This window comes from Chroicocephalus ridibundus, chromosome 4, assembly GCF_963924245.1.
Source record: "Chroicocephalus ridibundus chromosome 4, bChrRid1.1, whole genome shotgun sequence".
In the NCBI taxonomy this organism is placed as follows: Eukaryota; Metazoa; Chordata; class Aves; order Charadriiformes; family Laridae; genus Chroicocephalus; species Chroicocephalus ridibundus.
The window spans coordinates 40,245,481-40,263,981 of record NC_086287.1 but is presented as its reverse complement, the minus strand read 5'-3'; the positions used below and the strand labels follow the sequence as shown (position 1 = coordinate 40,263,981).

General features: G+C 42.6%; 2 protein-coding genes across 6 annotated transcripts in view; one reads left to right on the top strand and one right to left on the bottom strand.

Annotated features, from left to right (window-relative positions):
* PLEKHH1 (pleckstrin homology, MyTH4 and FERM domain containing H1) overlaps positions 1-10,040 on the top strand; it is a 57,066-nt gene extending 47,026 nt beyond the window's left edge. For all 5 annotated transcript variants that reach the window (XM_063332428.1, XM_063332427.1, XM_063332425.1 and 2 more), the window contains 6 exons: positions 1,673-1,814; positions 2,705-2,847; positions 3,904-4,033; positions 5,605-5,691; positions 6,232-6,378; positions 6,683-10,040. In XM_063332428.1, coding sequence (XP_063188498.1) covers positions 1,673-1,814; positions 2,705-2,847; positions 3,904-4,033; positions 5,605-5,691; positions 6,232-6,378; positions 6,683-6,859 — 826 coding nt within the window. In that variant the 3' untranslated portion in view covers positions 6,860-10,040. The remainder of the gene's footprint in view (positions 1-1,672; positions 1,815-2,704; positions 2,848-3,903; positions 4,034-5,604; positions 5,692-6,231; positions 6,379-6,682) is intronic.
* A 1,151-nt stretch (positions 10,041-11,191) lies between these two features.
* Positions 11,192-17,827, bottom strand: PIGH (phosphatidylinositol glycan anchor biosynthesis class H). The gene is made up of 4 exons (XM_063331289.1): positions 17,560-17,827; positions 15,335-15,544; positions 14,605-14,688; positions 11,192-12,429 (listed from the first exon to the last, which is right to left on the bottom strand). The coding sequence occupies exons 1-4, from the start codon at positions 17,734-17,736 to the stop codon at positions 12,328-12,330; spliced, it is 573 nt and encodes a 190-aa protein (XP_063187359.1). The 5' UTR covers positions 17,737-17,827; the 3' UTR covers positions 11,192-12,327.
* Between the last annotated feature and the right edge of the window lie 674 nt (positions 17,828-18,501).

Here is an 18,501-nt window from a genome sequence, read left to right as displayed (position 1 = left end):
TGGATATATCTCTGTAGATGGTCAGTTTTTTATAGTACCGTTAGTGCCAAAACTATTTTAGCTAAGATGTGCTCAAATCCTACATGAGACGTGATGACTTTTGTGCGTGGTACATGTGTAAAAGAGGGGATATGGCCTAGAGGTAAAACCCAAAACACTGCAATAGCAGACTAGACTTAAAATGGGTTAAGAACTAGCTGTAGCACAATAAGACATATTTGGCATGATTTCATTTGCCTAGATCCTAAAACATAATTAAATAATGCATGTTAGGTGAGAGAAAGAGGGACCTGAGGGAAAAATCACCAGCGAAAACAAATATGCTGAAACTTGCAATTAAGTGAAGAATCACAAAGATGAAAAAGATAGAAGAATAACGTTCTAAATGGCACGAGCTGTAGAGGAGACATGTAGTAGCAGTGCCCAGACTTTACAAAGAAAGAAACATTGACATTTGGATGACAAGAGATAGTAGAGAATGAAAGAATGAGACAAAGATCTAAACCAAAAACTGGAACAAGTTCATCATTTACAATAGAGACAGGAATTCTGAATTACAATGAATTGAGAGCTGTGTATGAGAACAAGAAATGGCTTTCTGTATGTGAATTCTGTTTGAAGGCAAAACAAAGGCCACCCTAAAACAAAAAAAGACAAAGTTCTGTGTTGAACATACGAAGGTTTTTTTTGACTGCAATGGTGCAAACAAATTTCTGTGAGCTTTGTTAGTTGATATAACAGAGCTGGAAGCAGATGTTATTGCTTTTGACCCAGAAGGCAATATTTGTTTCAGGAGTGAAACTTTGCAGTATTATTTCGTTGGACTGGAATGTGCCTAGACTGGACAGCAAGGATGTTTTGATAAGGTCTTTCCAAGGTTGGGCTGTTCTAACACCAAGGACTCTGATAAGATGTGTAAAGTCACTGTGGTCCTAATGGTGGTGTTAATCTTAGATTAACATAAAAATAAAACTGATCCACTGGAATAAGTAACTTGTGTGGTATTGTGGAATATATAGTCATAGATGCAGCTGTAAGTTAATATTTGAGTTAGATGGTGTGGGCTGTAAATAGGCACGCGTGAGGAATGGTTCTGGGAAGCATTCCCCGAGCTGGTGTCTTCAGCCCCCATTAGTCATCCTGCTATACTAGGCCAAAGAAATTGCAAGTGTGAAGGGAATAAAAAATAGTAGGAAGCTTTGATTTACAAGAATGCTTCTTCAATTTTTTTCTCTTATTTCCTGCTGAAGCAAACTGAAGACTTTTTTAATAACAATATCAGTGTAAGTGGTCAAAACAAAGCTGGCAAAAATAACAAGTCTACAAGGCTGTCATGTAGAAGTAAATACATGTAGAACAGAGACAGTTCTGTATTCTGTGATAAGCAGAGAAGTCCATATCTTAAATATTGCCTGTCTTTGCTTGATGGGGACGGACAGACACTGATTTATCTGTGTTTAATAAGGCTTCACTGTCTTGAAGTGGTTGGCACTCAGAATTCAAATGGCTTCCAAAGCTGGAAAATATGTTTTGAGCCTCCTTGCCTGAATCTTTTTCATAACAGAAGCACCTCAGCTTCCAAATCTGTATCCAATACCCCCACAATACACAAAGTTCATCTACTTTCAGTTCACAATACCTTTTTACCTTCACAATCCTCTCTGCTTTTTAGGCTATATTTTCGGAGCCAGGCCAAAGGTGAGACAGACCGGGAGCGGCTGCTACTGGCCTTCCAAGTCAGCAATGAAATAGCCAATGGGAGGTTTCCTGTTAATAAGGAATTAGCTCTGGAAATGGTGGCTCTGATGGCTCAGGTGAGTGTGGCTATGGGCAGAAATCCTCCCTTTTGTCCTCCAGGGACTTCAGCTGTACACTGAATATCTTTGACTAAGCAGCTATCTTTTACATCAAAAGTGGATTTTCTTATCAAACATACAGTCTGAGATGTATCATGCCAAAAACAGTATACCAGCATACATATGTTGTTAGAACACCTTTTGCCGTGGGGAAATTTGCTACAGGAGTGTCTTTCCTTTCCTTATGAAGAAAAATTTTGGAAAAAAAATGGTAAGGCTGGAGTATCCCCAGAACTGCTCCAATTAGTGCCTTAGTAGAGATACAGAAATAGTATCAGTACGCGAATTCCACTTAATAGTAAAAACTTTCCCTGATGCACTGCCAATAGCCTCTTAGTCAGGAAGACCATCTTGTAGGATTCTCCATTAGACCTCCAGGCTTGCATTTAGCATTTTACCACATAAACCACACAGTATGGGTTGTTGGCATGATAAGCAGGATAATAGTTTCTTTCTGAGCTGAAACTGATTGTTGCATTTGTTCAAGCAACGGAAACTGAGATGAAGAAGCTGGGAACTATTTACAGATAGGCTGTTGTTCTAATTGGCCAATTGAAAATAAACCCCAAAAGCTTGGCAGTTATTCAGAAGTGTCTCCCTACAACAAGTAGCCGGCTGAGATCTTGTTTTGCTTTCTTAGACCAGTAAAGAATTCCTTGGGCAGTCATGTCCTCAGTAGTTGCTCTGTTGTATACATTTGCTATGGTAAATGCTGTTACAAAATTCCCCAGCCTAATGGTGTCTTTTGGTGTGACTAATAAACAGAGTAGTTATCGGTATGGGAATTCATGGAATGTTCTACTGCACTAAAAACCCCATAGTCCTGTTGCCTTATAATGTTGTCTTAGGTGGAATATGGGGATTTGGATCGACCAGGATCTTCAAGTCCTGGGGGAACATCACAATCAAAAGTGCAGCATCTTCTCCACCAGGTCTTAGATAAATTCTACCCCAAACGCTACAAGCAAAACATTACTCCTGAACAGCTCAGGTAAATTGTTTGCTCTTCTGTACTTTGCACTGAAAACAAGTTTTACTTGCAAAATTCTGTCTTTATATTTAAGAAGTTTCAAGATTATTTGATGTAGAAACTTAAACAAAACACAAGTGTTAGGAAAAGGTTCCTTTAAAAGAAAATAGCAGTTAACTAATACAAAAAGAGACAAATCACCAACTTATTTTCCCCTAGACAAAAAGTTTAAACCTTTCACTTCCAAATTAGCCATACCAGTTCCAACAAACTCTAACCTAAGCCTAAGATGAATTCTGTTTCTGAATTTTTGTTCTACCCTTCCCCCAAGTGTCAATTGAATCCAGATGCCTAACGCTTGCAACGAGCCATAAAGCCAGCATATGGGCTGCTTCAGGCCATGGAGTAATTCTGGTAGGACGTATTTTAGCAGGGCTTTTTTTGATGTTCTGACTTGGAAATTCTCACACACAATGCAGAGATCTCAAGTACAGAATTTAGATACTGCCATGGATCTCAGCTCTGTTGGATCTGGAACATCCAGATCCAAAGCTACTTAGGGTTGCAGTGGTGAACTAGCACAATTACCTCCTTTTGGAAGCAAATTCCATCTGCATGTAGCAAGATAGCTGCCAAACCATCCCTAGTGAGCCAAATCGAGAGTGAGTTAATATATATTGCCACTCCATATAGAGCATACTACGGTTAAGATGAAGGTGTGAGTATAATTGAAGGTGAAGCCAAGCTGGGCAGGATTTTACTGTAATAGTTGCCTTAGGGTTTGTAGTTACAGTTGTTTAATATATACACACCAGTGAGCAACCCATATGTGACTGTGATTCCTGGGCATTACAGTGTAACTAGGAGTAGAATAACTGTGGAAGTAGACGAAATGCTAAAATAAACTCAGGTTGTACAACCCTCATAACTGACAGTGCTAACAGCCCTCTCTGTAGTGCAGTGTAGAACAGCCCTTTTGGAATGAGAGGTACATCTATTAATTGTTATAATTTTCCTCACCTTCCCTTGGAAGGCATTAGTAAATAATACTGTCTTGTGTCTTGGATTCTGTGAAAGGCAACTGGCTGACAGGCTGGCAACAAAATGGACGGTGCTACAGGGATGCTCTCCACCAGAATGCATTCGAATCTATTTGACGGTGGCCCGGAAATGGCCTCTCTTTGGAACCAAAGTTTTTACTGCTAAGGTAACTGGAGTATGCTTTTTTTTTTTCTGTTCCTGAGAGTAACTGCCTCAGCAGACATATACCTATGATCTCTGCTCAACAAGGGTTGAAAATGCTTAACTTCAGGAAGGGGAAAAACTGAACAATAGTCTGTTCTGAACAAACAGCTCTGTTTGGTACCACATAGGTTTAGAAAGAAGAGAAATATTTTCTAAACACTAGGGGTTGCTAGTGTTTAGTAAATAAATACTGAAGGTTCCCTGGCTGCATCAGTTGATGATAATACAGGGTACTGACTCTCCTTACAAACCTTGCCAAAGCTTTCTCAGGCAGGAATTTTCCCGGACATCAAGGCTGCAATGATAGTTTAGAAATACTATTTACATACCACTGCGGGGGGTGGAAGGGAAGAGTCCCCCACAAATCACACCTGGCAGCTGACGCTAGCTAAAAGGAGAATGAGTATTTCAGTCCTGTTCTCTGCTTGACACAGAGCTGGCTGCTTTCCTTGCCACATGAGAAAGGCAAGCACTGCTAATGTCCTGCTGCAGAAACAGGAAAACTAAAGCACGTATTAGTTAAGCTGCCAGCCCAGAAGCATCAGTGGGAGAGCAAAGAACAGCTGGAGCTTCTCCCAGTAGCTTGTACCATGTCTCAGCCCATCCCAGGCAAGAGCTCTCTACCTATTACCCATGCCTGAATTAATGTCTTAGCACATCATGACTGAGAAATCTTGTTTTGGCATCAACCATCTTCCCCAAGCCAGCAGAAACCTCCTCTATTGAAAGCTTGAGAAGGTTTTGGTCATAGTTACATGTCCCTTGCTTTGAAGTCAAAACTGGTATAGTTACGGCATAAAGCCTAAGGATGAAAGGGACCTCTGGATACACAAGAAGTTTTTGAAAAAACAATTATTTCCACTATCAGCAGTAAAAGTAGAAGAGGTTACTGGTATTTGAGGTTATTGACACTGAAGAATCAGAATATAGAATAGTTCCACCCAGAGTCTAAATAATGTTGAGATTTCTGATAATTAACATATTTTATAACTTTTCAATAATTAAACCGCAAAGCCTATAGCATTAGTCACATAATAGCAGATTCCCAGGAAAGATTCATGTCATTAGCCATAACAACACATAGCTCATCTTTAACAGATAATTGATGCACATTTGTTAAATCTGTAAGAAAGAAAACTGCATTGATGTGATGGTACTGGGTGCACTGGTATTATATATTATGCAACTTCACTGCCTGCCTGACTGATGGGAGTGGCGTAAGAACCAGAGCAGAGCAGAACTGCTGCTTTGTTGCTCTCTCCTAGCATTTCCTTCAGTTTTAACTGCACTGATGGACTTGAATTAATCTCAAAGCCTTCATTATCATTGCATTTCTTGTGCCACTAGTCCCAAAACTCTATGTAAATCTGAAAATGTCATTCCAAATTTTGAGAGAAGTCCTCTGGAAAGTCACAGTGGGTCAGACCCTCATCTTTACTTTATCCTTAAAACCCAAGATTTATGTGTGTGGTGAAAGAAACCATTTTGTGTGGTGGTTAAGAAATATCTAAATTAATAATTCTTTTTCTCTAGCCTGTTTTGCCTTCCTCATTGGAAGACTGTCCAGTCTGGATAGCTGTGAATGAAGATGGTATCAGCATACTGGATTATAACACTATGGTATGGTCAGCAACACTGTTTAAGAAAAGTAACTTACCTCCCACAGAAAGACATTCCCCTGAGTCCACTTAAAGTCACTAAAAGTTTGTCTTTAACTTCAAATGGATCCAGAAGTTAATTTGTAGAAGTCAGAGATGAGGGAAGTCAGTACTATGTTTGAACGCTACGTAAACAAAGGAAAATTACAGCTCCAGTGTAAGGTAAGGTTTCACAGAACAGCTCACTGCCTCTCTGATGGGCAGCAAACATGCTCATACATCTTCCAAAATCTCAGTGGTATGTGCTTAACTACCACCATCTGGGATATAACAAAGTTTGGACTGTTGCTCTGAAGCAGTGAGGCATAGAGCAAGTTTAGGAGAAAACTAGAAATGCAATTCTCCTTTGAGATTTCTCTGCCAGCTGTTACTTCTAGAGTCAATTACCTGTACTGCCTATTACTGCTGGGGATCTGGTGTTCTTGCAGTAAGTAGCAAATATATGGTAGCCATTTTTTCTTTTACACGACTGTGACTCTTTCAAACTCTCTGTTGTCTGCAGCACTTGAAGGTCTCTTATTCATACTCCTCTGTGCTGACCTTTGGAGGCTGTCGAGATGACTTCATGATTGTAGTCAGTCAAATGAAAGAAAGGAGTTCTGGAAAAAACAGCACTGAAAAACTCCTTTTCACAATGGCAATTCCAAAGGTAATTACAAAATGAACAGTGAGTTTCTTTCCAGGTGGCAGCATCACAGCTGGGCATTTTGTGCAAGCCCTGGGAACAGGTACTTGTGGCTGCTGCACTAGCTACATACATTCAATAAATCCCTTGTAGGCTGGAACCTTTAATCAAGAGACTTTAACTCTTAAAGACAGACCTTCATTTCAAAACCAAACAACTGCATGTGAGAAAGCCATTTGCAAAAGTTATGCAGTCAATAGGTTCTAAAAATCAAAGGGCACTCTTACCTCTAATTGACTTACAGTTAATCATTTTCTTGTTTCCCTAGATTGTTGAAGCAACACTTCTTATTGCCAGCTATATTAACTACCGTTCGACACCTTCGCTCCTATCTTCTACACAGCCCTCCCGAAGCAAAACAGCTGCTAACAAGCTCTGGGAGACTGAAAGTCGGTGCTTTTTTCCTTCTGTGCCCCGAAGCACTAAGGGGCCCACCCTGCTCTGAGGGCTCATTCCAAATTACTTTAGAGATTTGATTGTTTGTTTGTTTGTTGTATTGGTTTTTTTTGTTTGGGGTTGGGGTTTTTTTGCACTGCTCTGTACTGAGTTGCAGACTGCTATGATTTTGCTGGTTACACACCTTTAATGCAGGCTCTGATTCTTTTTCCGTAGTAACAGACAAAGTTCTTTAGTGTGCATAGAGGCAGTGTCCCTTCTCTTAAAAAAAATTTGGATTTTGGGGACTGTGCAGGAGTTCCATTTCCATGCCACACTCCATCCAAAATACCATCCCTGAAGTCACTTGCTTGCACTATGCTCCAGGCACATTACATCTGCTCTCTTTCCTTGCACCCATTCTTCTTCCATCTCCTGATCATACTGCTCTGCTTACAAGCACATGGGGTTTTTTTGATCCCTCCCATTTTTGGCTTTGCACCTGCCTTGAGATCACTGTACACCCTGTGTCACACACCCTGTGTCTGGAATCTCAGTCCAGCTCTTAAAACTCCTAATGACCTCTTTTCCTCATCATAACCCCTTACAGTTATTATCATTATTTCCAATAATCTTCTGTAATCCCTAACTTGCTCACTTTTTACCTGAATTAGACTGCAACCTCTGCATGGCAGATTTGAGTGGCAATAGGCTTGAATCTGACTGCAGTGGGCTGAACACGGGCTTATTAAAAGTAAAAACAGGTGGTAATGGATACTGTGGCACATGGCATGAACCCTGTACAAGGACGCATCCTGTTGAGTACTGCCTGTGTTAGGAGCTGCATATCACTGCATCATAAACTAGGTACACAATGAAAAGCCTATTACCAGAGTGTAAAGATTAACGTGACATACTCTGATCAGGTAGTTTAGACATAACTTCGGTTCTATACTCTGGTTGTGAATAGCCATCATACTAAAGTTTTTTTACCAGTGTTTAAACTCAATGTTGCCACTCCCAGAACAACTATTAAGATAGTCTTTTTGCAGAGACTATAATCATTTTTATGCAACTGCTTAACACAACCAAGATGACAATTTAATTTTCCCTAGAGTTATAACGACTCCTCCCTGAAACCGATGCCAAAACTGAAAGACAGAAACTTTCCAAGTCCTTGCTCCAGGCATGAAAGAAAGGAAGAAGACACTGTTGGGAAGGAAGACTGACAAGAATAGTTCTGATGCAAAGTCAAGGTTAATTTCAACTCTGAAATAGGGAGTATAGAATAAGAGTTCAGTGGTACTGAAACCTAGTGTCTTTGCATGTTGAGGACTCAGAACGACTGGGACTGAAACACTGTCAGACGATGCCCTGGCTCCTACAGGACTGATACATTTTGGGAGCCGGTGCTGTTCCACACAATAGATAACATTAGGTCTCTGCTGCAGGGCTTAATGTGCTCCACCGTCAGACAAGCACTTTCAAAGACTCTTTCTGTTAATCACTGTTGTAGATGTCTCGGATGTGTTTGAAACTGCACATAATCTCAGACAAAGGAAGACAAGGCAAGCAAATTTTGTTTGTCTTTCAGCAACTGGAACAGATCTTCCCAAACCAGCTCTGCCATTCTGACTTGACAGAAGCTGCTCCTTTCAAACTCCTGCTTCCTTCATGCTACTGTAGCAAGGAGGAGGTAGTCAGCAAATGTGTACTCAAGTATTGTTCTTCAGACTTTCCTAAAGAATGGGGGTTTTTTGATCTGTTTCAAAGGGACTTCGTTATGATTGAGAAGGTTAATTGATTTTAAACAAATAAAAGAAAAAAGCAATTCTTCTTGAAAAGTCTAAATCTCCCTGGCTTGAGTTCAGCTATTTTCACAAGCATTCTAAAAAAGCTAGGGAAGAATAACTGCACTTTCAAAAGTACCATCTGCCATTTCATAACAATTATGCATTCATGGGCAACTTTCCCAAATAAAAGCAGTGTGAATCCAACCACTAGAAAGAATTCAGTAATAGCAAACCAAAGCTATTCGCAAATGAACAAACCAACCATACCCGTGTTTTTACTCCCTGGTACCCGCCACCAACCTTGAAATATCCAACTAATGCCCACAGTGGAGCTGATACTTCAAGAAGCTTTTGTTTCACTCTTACGATTGGTGCAAAGCCACAAATTAAGAGAGAAGAGCATGGGACAGACAAAAATCATTCTAAGCAATCCCTTATCAGCATCTTTGTAACATAAAACCAAAACCCACGAACAAAACCCAACCCAAACCACCCCATGGGGTGTTGGGGAAACGATATGGCAGACATACAACAGGAAAAGATTGGATGAACAGAGACCTGATTTGCACATACTGTAATGTACCCAATTGTTATGAATTTAAGGATCACCCCTTGAAGTTACAGAAAAGGGTGGAAGCTTTCTGAGCCAAAAACAATTTTAAGAAGGTATTTAGTCTGTTTTTTTCCATTAGATACTTCTAAGTGACTATATAGGCTGACAGAGTGGTTAGCAGTATGTATTTCGCCGCTCACACACAGAGAGTGATCTTAGTATAGATACGTCAGTTTGAATACAGAGAGCATTATTCCTCCTCACACCATCACCCATGCCTAACGATTCCTCCTGTATCTAAAGGTCTGTGTGGCATCCTGCTTCCTGTATCCCACCAGTAACAAAGCTGCTTCAGAATAAGCTGAGCTGTCGTTGGTGCTGGGGATGCTCAAGGCATAAAAGTCTCCAGGTCGCAGTTCGGAGGTTGGCACCTTACGGTGCCAACCCTCATGTCCTTACAGACTTGTACCAGGGCAAACAGGAAGTTCAGATGTTGAATAAGCAAGAGCTGTCCTGAAGTTCATTATTTTCTGCCATAACTGCACTTTAAATTGAGAAGCATGGTGTATAGAACTTTTTCTTCTTCCTTATTTCTTAAAAATATTCACCAATACTTGAGTATTTCAGGGACAACCCCACTCTGATGGATGCACATATACCTCCTATTTATAGCTTACCTGACTTCAACCAACCAACCAAACCTGTGTAGGTATCTATTTTGTATGATTCTTTGGTAGAGAAAACAATTTTTATTTTAATCAATGCTTTTGCCAATGACTATTGCTGCAGCATACAATGAGATGACAAAAGCCTTTGTTTTCCCAACTGCTGTGTGTATGTAAAAGGCTGTCTGGAAGACACTGTGAGATTTCTGTTTGTTCTTAATAAAACGCAGTTATGATGAATTAATCTGTATTATTCGCAGAATGAAAGAAACTATTTAAAAAGCCAAAACAGTCTCGATGTAACCCAAGACGTATGTTTGGTATCCTGGCACAAACCTGCCCTAGTCTGATTCCTTCTTTGTCTCTGCTGATCTTCTCTTAGCTTTAGTGCATGACTGACGTGCACTCCCATGGGCGCAGGATGTTCACTCCTTCAAAAGATGGCTAAAACAACCCTCCGGACTTCCTCCTGTGACACAGATACTTGGTCGTTTCTTCAGTGCACGTTCTCAGGACTTCATGGGATTTTTATAGCAGTCAGTGTTCCCAGCACACTAAGCCCAAGACTCTGTCCGTTCTGCTGAGACATAATTTATTTTCTGACACATTCTTCCCACAGCTCAGCAAATCTTCCTACTGCTATAGTGCTCCTCAAGGGCCTTGACCATTTCTCCTCCCCATGAAGAAACAAAACCTGGCTGAACCATGCCCCAGGCTATATGCAGCTCAAGTATAGCACATGCCTCTTAGTCGAAGGACCTCCACTGTAGTCATTTACACGGTCACACTCCCAGGGCCTGCCACTGTTGTTAATAGCCAATTTCTACCCCTGCCCCAACACCTGCCCTTCCCCAGTTCTGCCTGGACTTGCAACCAAACAGTCTGCATGAGGCTGCAGCGTCACTAACTTCAGAGAGACCCACCAACTTACATTAGAGCAGCACTGGAATAAAAAATCTGGCCAAACCCAACAGTTAAAGTATTTATGAGAAATAAAACCATAAAAAAAATTAAGTAACCTAGATGACGCTACCCAAATGCCAGTGGCATATCTTCAAGCTGCTGCCTTTCACTTGGACAACTAGAATCCTTCCTGTGACATGAGCTAACCTGCGTCTTTCAAACTTTGCAGCACCATGAAAAAAATAAATCAATCACCTTATCTCTACTATATTGCATGATGGTATGTTGCCACATGTTTTAACTGAAGATTATGTAGACAACCATAATATAGCATTGTATGCAAATTAAGCATGACCCCTAGGCTCCTGCCAACTTGCTGGTTTAGCTCTTGTTCTGACATTTCAACTGTCTTAGTTACGTTACTAAGAGGTCATGGAAAAAAAGAGAGAAAAATACCAGTTAAAGGTTACAGTAACTTTTAGCTCGTCAACAAAGAATTTCACAACCTTTATTCATATAGTCATTACCATCATTTTCACAGAATCATGGAATTTTTCAGAGTTGGAAGGGACGTCAACAACACATTTTCCTCATATTCTCAGAGCAACTGCTGTGGCCCTTTCAATGCCATATCTTTTCCATGTCCTGTGTCACCATGCCCCTGCTCCATTCAGCAATGGGTCTGCATCTTCCCTGTCTTCCTTTGGCAACTTCGGTACTTACAGAAGCCCTTCTTGTTACCTTTGACATCCCTCAACTGATTAAACTCCAGGTGGGCTTTGGCTTTCCTAACTGCATCTCGGACAATGTCACTACATTCTTCCCAGGTTACCTGTCCCTGCTTCCACCACCTGTGTTTGAGTTTTGCCAGGAGCAACTTATTCATCCATGCAGGCTTCCTGGCATTTTTGCTTGACTTCCTGCACATTGGGATGAACTGTTCTTGAGCTTGGAGGAGGTGATCCTTGAATATCAACAAGCTTTCTTGGACCCCTCTTCCCTCTAGCATCCCATCCCATGGGACTCTTTCCAGCAGATCCCTGACGAGGCCAAGGTCTACTCTCTTACATTTATTTCGTTAAACATAATTGAATGCAACAGTATATTTTAATTTTCTGTTATTTTATTTCGGAAATTCTCATGTGGGTTAGGAAGTTACCATTCCAGCCCACCCATCAGCTTTGGTATTTAGAGTGGTATATGCTTTTTTCAAACAAAGGATTAAATAGAAATAAAAAAATTGCACATTTTTGGCAGTCCGGCCAAGGTTACATTGTGAATTTTCAGATCCACAAAAGAGTAAACATCCGATGCATTTGTTTGCCTCCCTTTATTTCCCCATAATTCTTTTCTGGAGAGGCAAGAAAATCCTTTTCTGTCTGACTCTAAAAAGTTCTGCCCACCTGTCTTCATAGCAGAGGATTTCAAGGTTTGTTTGTGTGCTTGAACTGACATTTTCTGTAACAACTCTGTGAGTCTGTGTGGGCCGTCAGCCCTAACATCACTGTATTGCTGCACCACTTTCTACTCATCTAATTAAAGGAAGACATGGGGCAGTTTTGCTTGCTTTTCCATGGGTCTCTCCAAGTCCTGCTGCAAGTTTGCTGCCTTGATTTTTTTTTTACTATTTTATACCACTTGATTGTGGAGCCGTCTTCCTCTGCTCCAGGATTTCTTGACAACTTTTGTACACTTCTATCAAGCAGTCCAGACGTGGCTTGGAGCTCTAGAATTCAAGTCAAACAACAGAGAATGAGGCTCTGAACTGGCTGTAAGACAGCTGGAAAGCTTTAGCTTCCCACTAGTGAGTTTTGTCAGGCAGAGAAAGGAAATGTGGAGACAGCTGACACAAAGCTGACTATCAGAAGCAGACACGCAGAAGGAACGCAACAGCAAGATATCTGTAGTTGATTAGTTTTTGCACATTATGTCAATGGAGAACAGATTTCCCTTTTATATGTTCACTGAGAAATAATTCATGAAACTCCAGGAGGTGTTTGATGTAAGCTGGTGATATAGGAATGCAAAGCCATTCCAAAAGCAATACCTGCTCTGTGATGAAAAATACCAGTCCCTAAAGATGTCAGGTCAAAACATGCAGCACCATTCTGCAGTTAGCCCGAGTCTCTCACCATATCGGAAATCCTCTTTCTCTGCTCGCAGTGCACAGTGACAGCATGGAAGAAAATCCACACCTTCCAACCCATTAACCTATCTATTAGGCTGTACTCCCTCTAGAGACCTACCAAACAACAGATTTCCATACACTAGTCCACCATCCTAGATGATCCCCACCCTGAAAAATCTGCCTTCAGGACAGGGAATTTAGACACCTGGCCCTTGGCCTCTGGTAGTACTGTCAACAAAAGGACAACGGTAGGTTAACTGAAAACATCAATTCATTTCACACAAACAGCGAAGAGTGGTCAAAGTATAATGATTTTCTATCACTTCTAACCTGGACCAGATTAAAACTAGCAAGGAGGTGAAAGTTTCCCAGTCCCACAGTCCTTATAGTCCCATGACTTTTGAGCTCCCACAACAGCATTACTGTGTAAAGTTCATCAAACGCCTCTCCTTGCAAGTGTTGCTTAAGAGAACAATAGGTCAATGCGGCGCAGAACTGCTCCTGGGCTCAGTGACATGGTAAATTGTATTTTTGAAGGCTAACATAACTTAAAGGAACCCAACGAAGGAGACGCAATAAAGTTACTAATTACTGCTCCTTCAAAACTAAGTAACACACTAACTTGCATGTTAAAGTGAGAATTACTGACGGGTAATGAATTGCAAACTGACACAGCTCTTTCTGTATCTATCTCCTTTGCTGGTGGAGTCAACTCTACCAATACTAAGATATTTCCATGGAAATACCACTGTTCAGAGTTGAGCTAGGAAAAAAAAAAGGTACACAAAGGCCAGGCGGCCTCTTTGAAGCTGGAATGGAACACGTATAACTAAAACCAGGTTCCTGAGTGCAGCTAGAATTTAGTAGTCGTTGACTTCCAGCAAATCCATTTTTATTCTCTTGACCGTGTGTGAAATACTTTATTTATATTACTGTTAGTAAATGTCTTTACAGTTGTGGGACCGAGTTAGCAGCAAGCATCAATGGAATACTCTATTTATACCCGTAAGTATTTAGCTGAAGACTAACTGTATCCAGTCATAAACTGGATGTGGACTACAAACTGATAGTCACCAGCAGCAGGTGAATTAAGGACAGAGAGGGCCATAAACATCAGCTGTCTAAGATGCGAGGTACCTCTGTACTGCTTACCACCACTCAAGGATCAGGGCATTGTTGTGTTAGGCAGAAATAAGATCTATCCCCAAAACGGGATTATGAACAGGTTAGCAAAAGAAGAGAAAGGGGAGACAGGGTAACAGTAAAGCAAACAAGTTATTATACATTAAGCAGATTGCTCACAGCTTGTACTGTGATCTTTGTCAATGGGTGAGACAGGGGAAGTCATTCTTATGCCAAGGTTTTTATGAGCACTTCTGGCATACAGAGCGGAGAGAAAAATCAACTACAGCACAGTGCTATAGTTATGATGCTAACACTGAGCATGAGACTACACGGAAAGCTGTATGCATCCCCAGTGCCCCATGTGAGCCAAAGACTTCTGCTTCATGCAAGCTCCTGGTTGGGTTCAGATTTATGCAGCTCCCTGGTCTCTGAATGGAGGGCAAATGAAAAAAACACCCCCTGTACGTAGTTCTGTGAGACTTCCAATACCACCCATTCCACAATGTTGTAAGACCCAACCTGAAGGCCCAGTCAGGGAAAGGCAACTGTAATCAGCTACCTGTAGTTGAATAAAGATACACTTACACAGCTGGAGCACACACGCACAGACCACAGATCTGGATTTCTGCACCATTCATGCAAACTCACCTGAAAGAGTGGCACAACCTCAGATACTCCCTGAGGATCTCCAGGGTCCTGGAGGAGGATGCACAGGTAGTAGATAACTTTTTGCTACAAGACAAACAGACAAAATCATCGGAGTTTGAAAATGCTATTAAAGTGCCTCAATTTATCACAGGAAGAGAATCTGTTTCAACTCAATGGGCTGAAGGCCAATCACCCCAGGCCACAGTCAAGTCTACAAATTTATATCTATAGCCTTCCTCCCTTCACGCAACAAAAAAAAAATCATTTTACCTGTGGTTTTTTCTATTAAATTTTTAACCTGAAAAGAACACACACATGCTGTAAGGGTAAGGTCTGCTTCTCTGCAGGAGATTTGCAGAAAACCCCAAAAATTGGAAAAATCATCTCTTGGGTAATGTATCTTCTTATCTCCATCTTGACTACTTAGAGTTTGGCATCAGGATTTGTAAGAACAGTACAACACAAAGAACTAAAACCACCAACTCAGTGTCAGTGGCATTATCTAAGGGATGGACTTGGGTCTTTGAGGTTATTTGTTTGGCTTAAGTTCTCCTTTAAAGGTGAGAGAACAGATAAGAGAATAAAGAGAGAAATCTGAAACAAAGCTCCTCATGTCAGTAAAGCTATGGATGGTGCCGTGTTTAATTGCTCTGCTAAATCACGCTCATGAAAATACACCGGATGTGAGTGTGCCCACAGATACACAAGAAGCAAGGCTGTGTATGATTACCATATGGATGGCTTCATTGATAACCACATCCTTCACTTGACTCATCTCAATGAAGGCTGTGCTCTCTTTCCCTGAAGCATAGGATGAAGTCACCTGAATGCCGAGTGAGCCGATGACCAATAGCGATTCCTGGTCAATTTTCACAAAGTGCAAGTATATGATCAGGCCAACCAGCGTAATGATGATAGCAGCAGAAAGCACCATACTATTCTGTAACACAAGCCAAGCAAAGACAGAGCTCTGGTCTACAATTAATTGAACATGACTTTAAACAAAGTAATATTGCACAGTAAATTATAACATTAAAGATACAGTTACAAACCAATTTTACTTAGGTGGAGTCCTTTTATTCACCTGGCTGGCTGATGTATGTGTAATGAGATTTAAATCAGTCTTCACAGTATGGTCTGAAAGAACTGGGAGCTGAAACTAAAAACTGCAAGAAAATTCTATTCCCTTGTAAATTTAGTCCAGAAATTTCAACCAAAACCAGCTAGTTACATGAATGACAGCGTATTACAACAAACGTCTATAGAGGTGATGTCACTGGCAGAGAAGCATTGTGAAATGTTGACTAGAACTGAGGTGGAGTCTCAGAGGGAAAGACAAATGTCTTATGAAAAACCACTGGCCTAGTGGTTTTTTTCTTACGAAATGCAAGTCTAAACTTGTTCAAACCTTGTCTCTCTTCCTGCCTTAAAATACCAGTCTAAAGAGCATTTTCTTTCTCCTCTGCTTTGTCTGAGGATGAACGTCTCTTGCATGCTGCAATCTTGGGACTGCCATTATGTAAAACAATATATAACTGATGAAAGCATAGGCAAGAAACAGTAAGTCATCTGAAGACCTGGTAACAAATCCTAAAGGTTTGCAACCTACAACCTATTTCTGGGACATGTTTTTGAGAGCTCGAGGCTGCAAATCCATGCATCAAAGTTATCGCTGACACTTCCTAAAGGACCAGAACTGCATGGCGCTACCACTCAAGCTGGGCCTGTACCACCATATAAGGTAAAGAAGCCATGGCCACATTCAAACAAAAAGGATACAGGACTTCTCTGAAAGTTTGTTATCATGGAAAAAAAAACCCAGTCATGAATTACAGACACTGAAATCCACACAGAGAGATATTTTCAGATCTGGTTTCCTGGCAGAAAGGAAGGATTGCAGTCAGTTCAATATGAGCTGCATGTAAGTAAAACCAAGCAGGATGGTAGCCACTGGCTGGGGTGCATACTTTTGTAACAAATAAAACTTGAACACTGCTTCTCTTCCAGCCAGAACATGAACCATCTTTTCGTATCTGAAATGTGTCAACTGAATCATGTTGCAATCGCTGTCTTCACTCCTTGTGAAAGATTATGGAAAATATTGAAGTGCAACAGTCATAGCGTTGGTCACAGTGACCAGCTTCTCCAGCCAAGCTATTGACTTCAATCTGGAGATTGGGTCTGGGTCTGGATCTAGAAATCGGTCCTTCCCTGCACGTATGGGTCACAGATCAGATAGATAGCTAAACTAATACTTTTGGACTTATTAGCAGCTTTTGAAATCTGTACTGCCAAGTTCTTACTGCCTTGGCTGAGAAACATAAGCAAGTACATGACATTCACGGTGTAGTGCTCTCTGAGTCACTCATGAAAATCCCTTTGGGGATTAGCAATTGCTTGCCTTCTTCAATACACCCTTTACTGTAGATTCCCACAACTCATCTCTCCAAGTAAGCATTTGTTATTTGGACCCACAAGAATGCGGTAGGCACTACTCGATAGCCGTATGTACGTCTACCCTATCCGGCAAGGGGCTACAAACCAACGGAGGCATCTGAGAAGCCACCAAGAGCACCCAGGCCGCAGCCTGCGGGCCCTCAGGCGCTGGCCTAGCACAGTGCTCTCCTTTTCACCATAGACTCATCACCATCTACTGCCTTGGCGTTCCTGGAGCACGGAGGAGGCCCAGGATACGCGGAAGCTGCCTTTTCACTGGCTCTGGCCACCTTCCTTGGCCGGCGTTGCCCACGCTCTAGAAGCAGCTCGTCAAAGGCTGTGTGGCTCCCTCCAGGCCTGCGGGGTTTGGGGACAGAGGCTGCCACCGACGCTCTCGGATGCCAACCACAGCCCCTTGATGACCCCCTTCCCTCCGGTATTTCAGTGGGACACAGGCTCAGGGCCTCGGTGTCTGAGCGGCGGGGAGGTGCGGGGGGCGGCCCGGGGGGCGGTCGGTACCTCGGTGAGCACGAAGAGGCCGTAGGCCGCCAGCCAGGCGGCGGAGGTGGCGGCGCTGAGGGAGCGGAGCCGCAGGCGGGGGCAGCGCACGGCGAGCTCCCGGCAGGAGGCGCTGTGCTGGCGGCGCCGCAGCGCGATGCGCGCCCCCGAGGCCGAGCGGTACCAGCACTCCTCCATGCCGCCCCGCCGGAACCGCCGGGAAGCGGCCTGGCGCGGCCCGGCCCGCCTCGGTGCTGCCGCCCAAACACGCGCTTCCGGCTGGCGCGGCGGTGCGGGAGGAGCCGGGGCTGAGGGGAGCGGCGGGGAGGCGGGGCCGGCCCGGCCCTCCCCGCCCAGCCGCGCCGTGCCGCGCCGGCCGCTGTGCCCGGCCCCGCGCCGTGCCCAGGGCGTGCCGCTGGATGGCCAGGAGCGGGGAAAGCCTCTCCAGGCCTCTCTCCGTGATCTGATGGGCATCGGGAGCTCCCGCCGCCTGCAAAGGCTGACGGCTCACCGCTCGCTTCCTCCGGTTTTTCAGTCGCAGGTTTTAGCGTGGCGGTGTGTGTCTCTTGCCACGATGAAGAGAGGCGAGTTCTTTCCCTATTTGCCTTTACCGGTTCCTACTACATAAAAAATGTATCTTTTTGTCTGTAACATCCACAGGCTCTTCTGGGGTTTTCCCAGTAATTTTGTTTTTTTCAAAGTTTAGGGCAGTGTTTTCTGGTTCCTTGCCATCTAAGTACCTAATAAATTGGAGACTTTGCTTTGTGTACGGACACTTAGTGAGTCTGTATTGCGTTTTCGTTAGTACCTTTCAATTCTTATGTCGTATGACTTGCCTGGCAGTGACATTAAATTACAGCTCTGCCATTTCCAGACCATCACCCTAACTCCTTTGCCCTTCTCATTTTTCCCCCTGGAGCGTGCCCATTAGCTTTAATTGCACATACCATCTTCATTCATGGT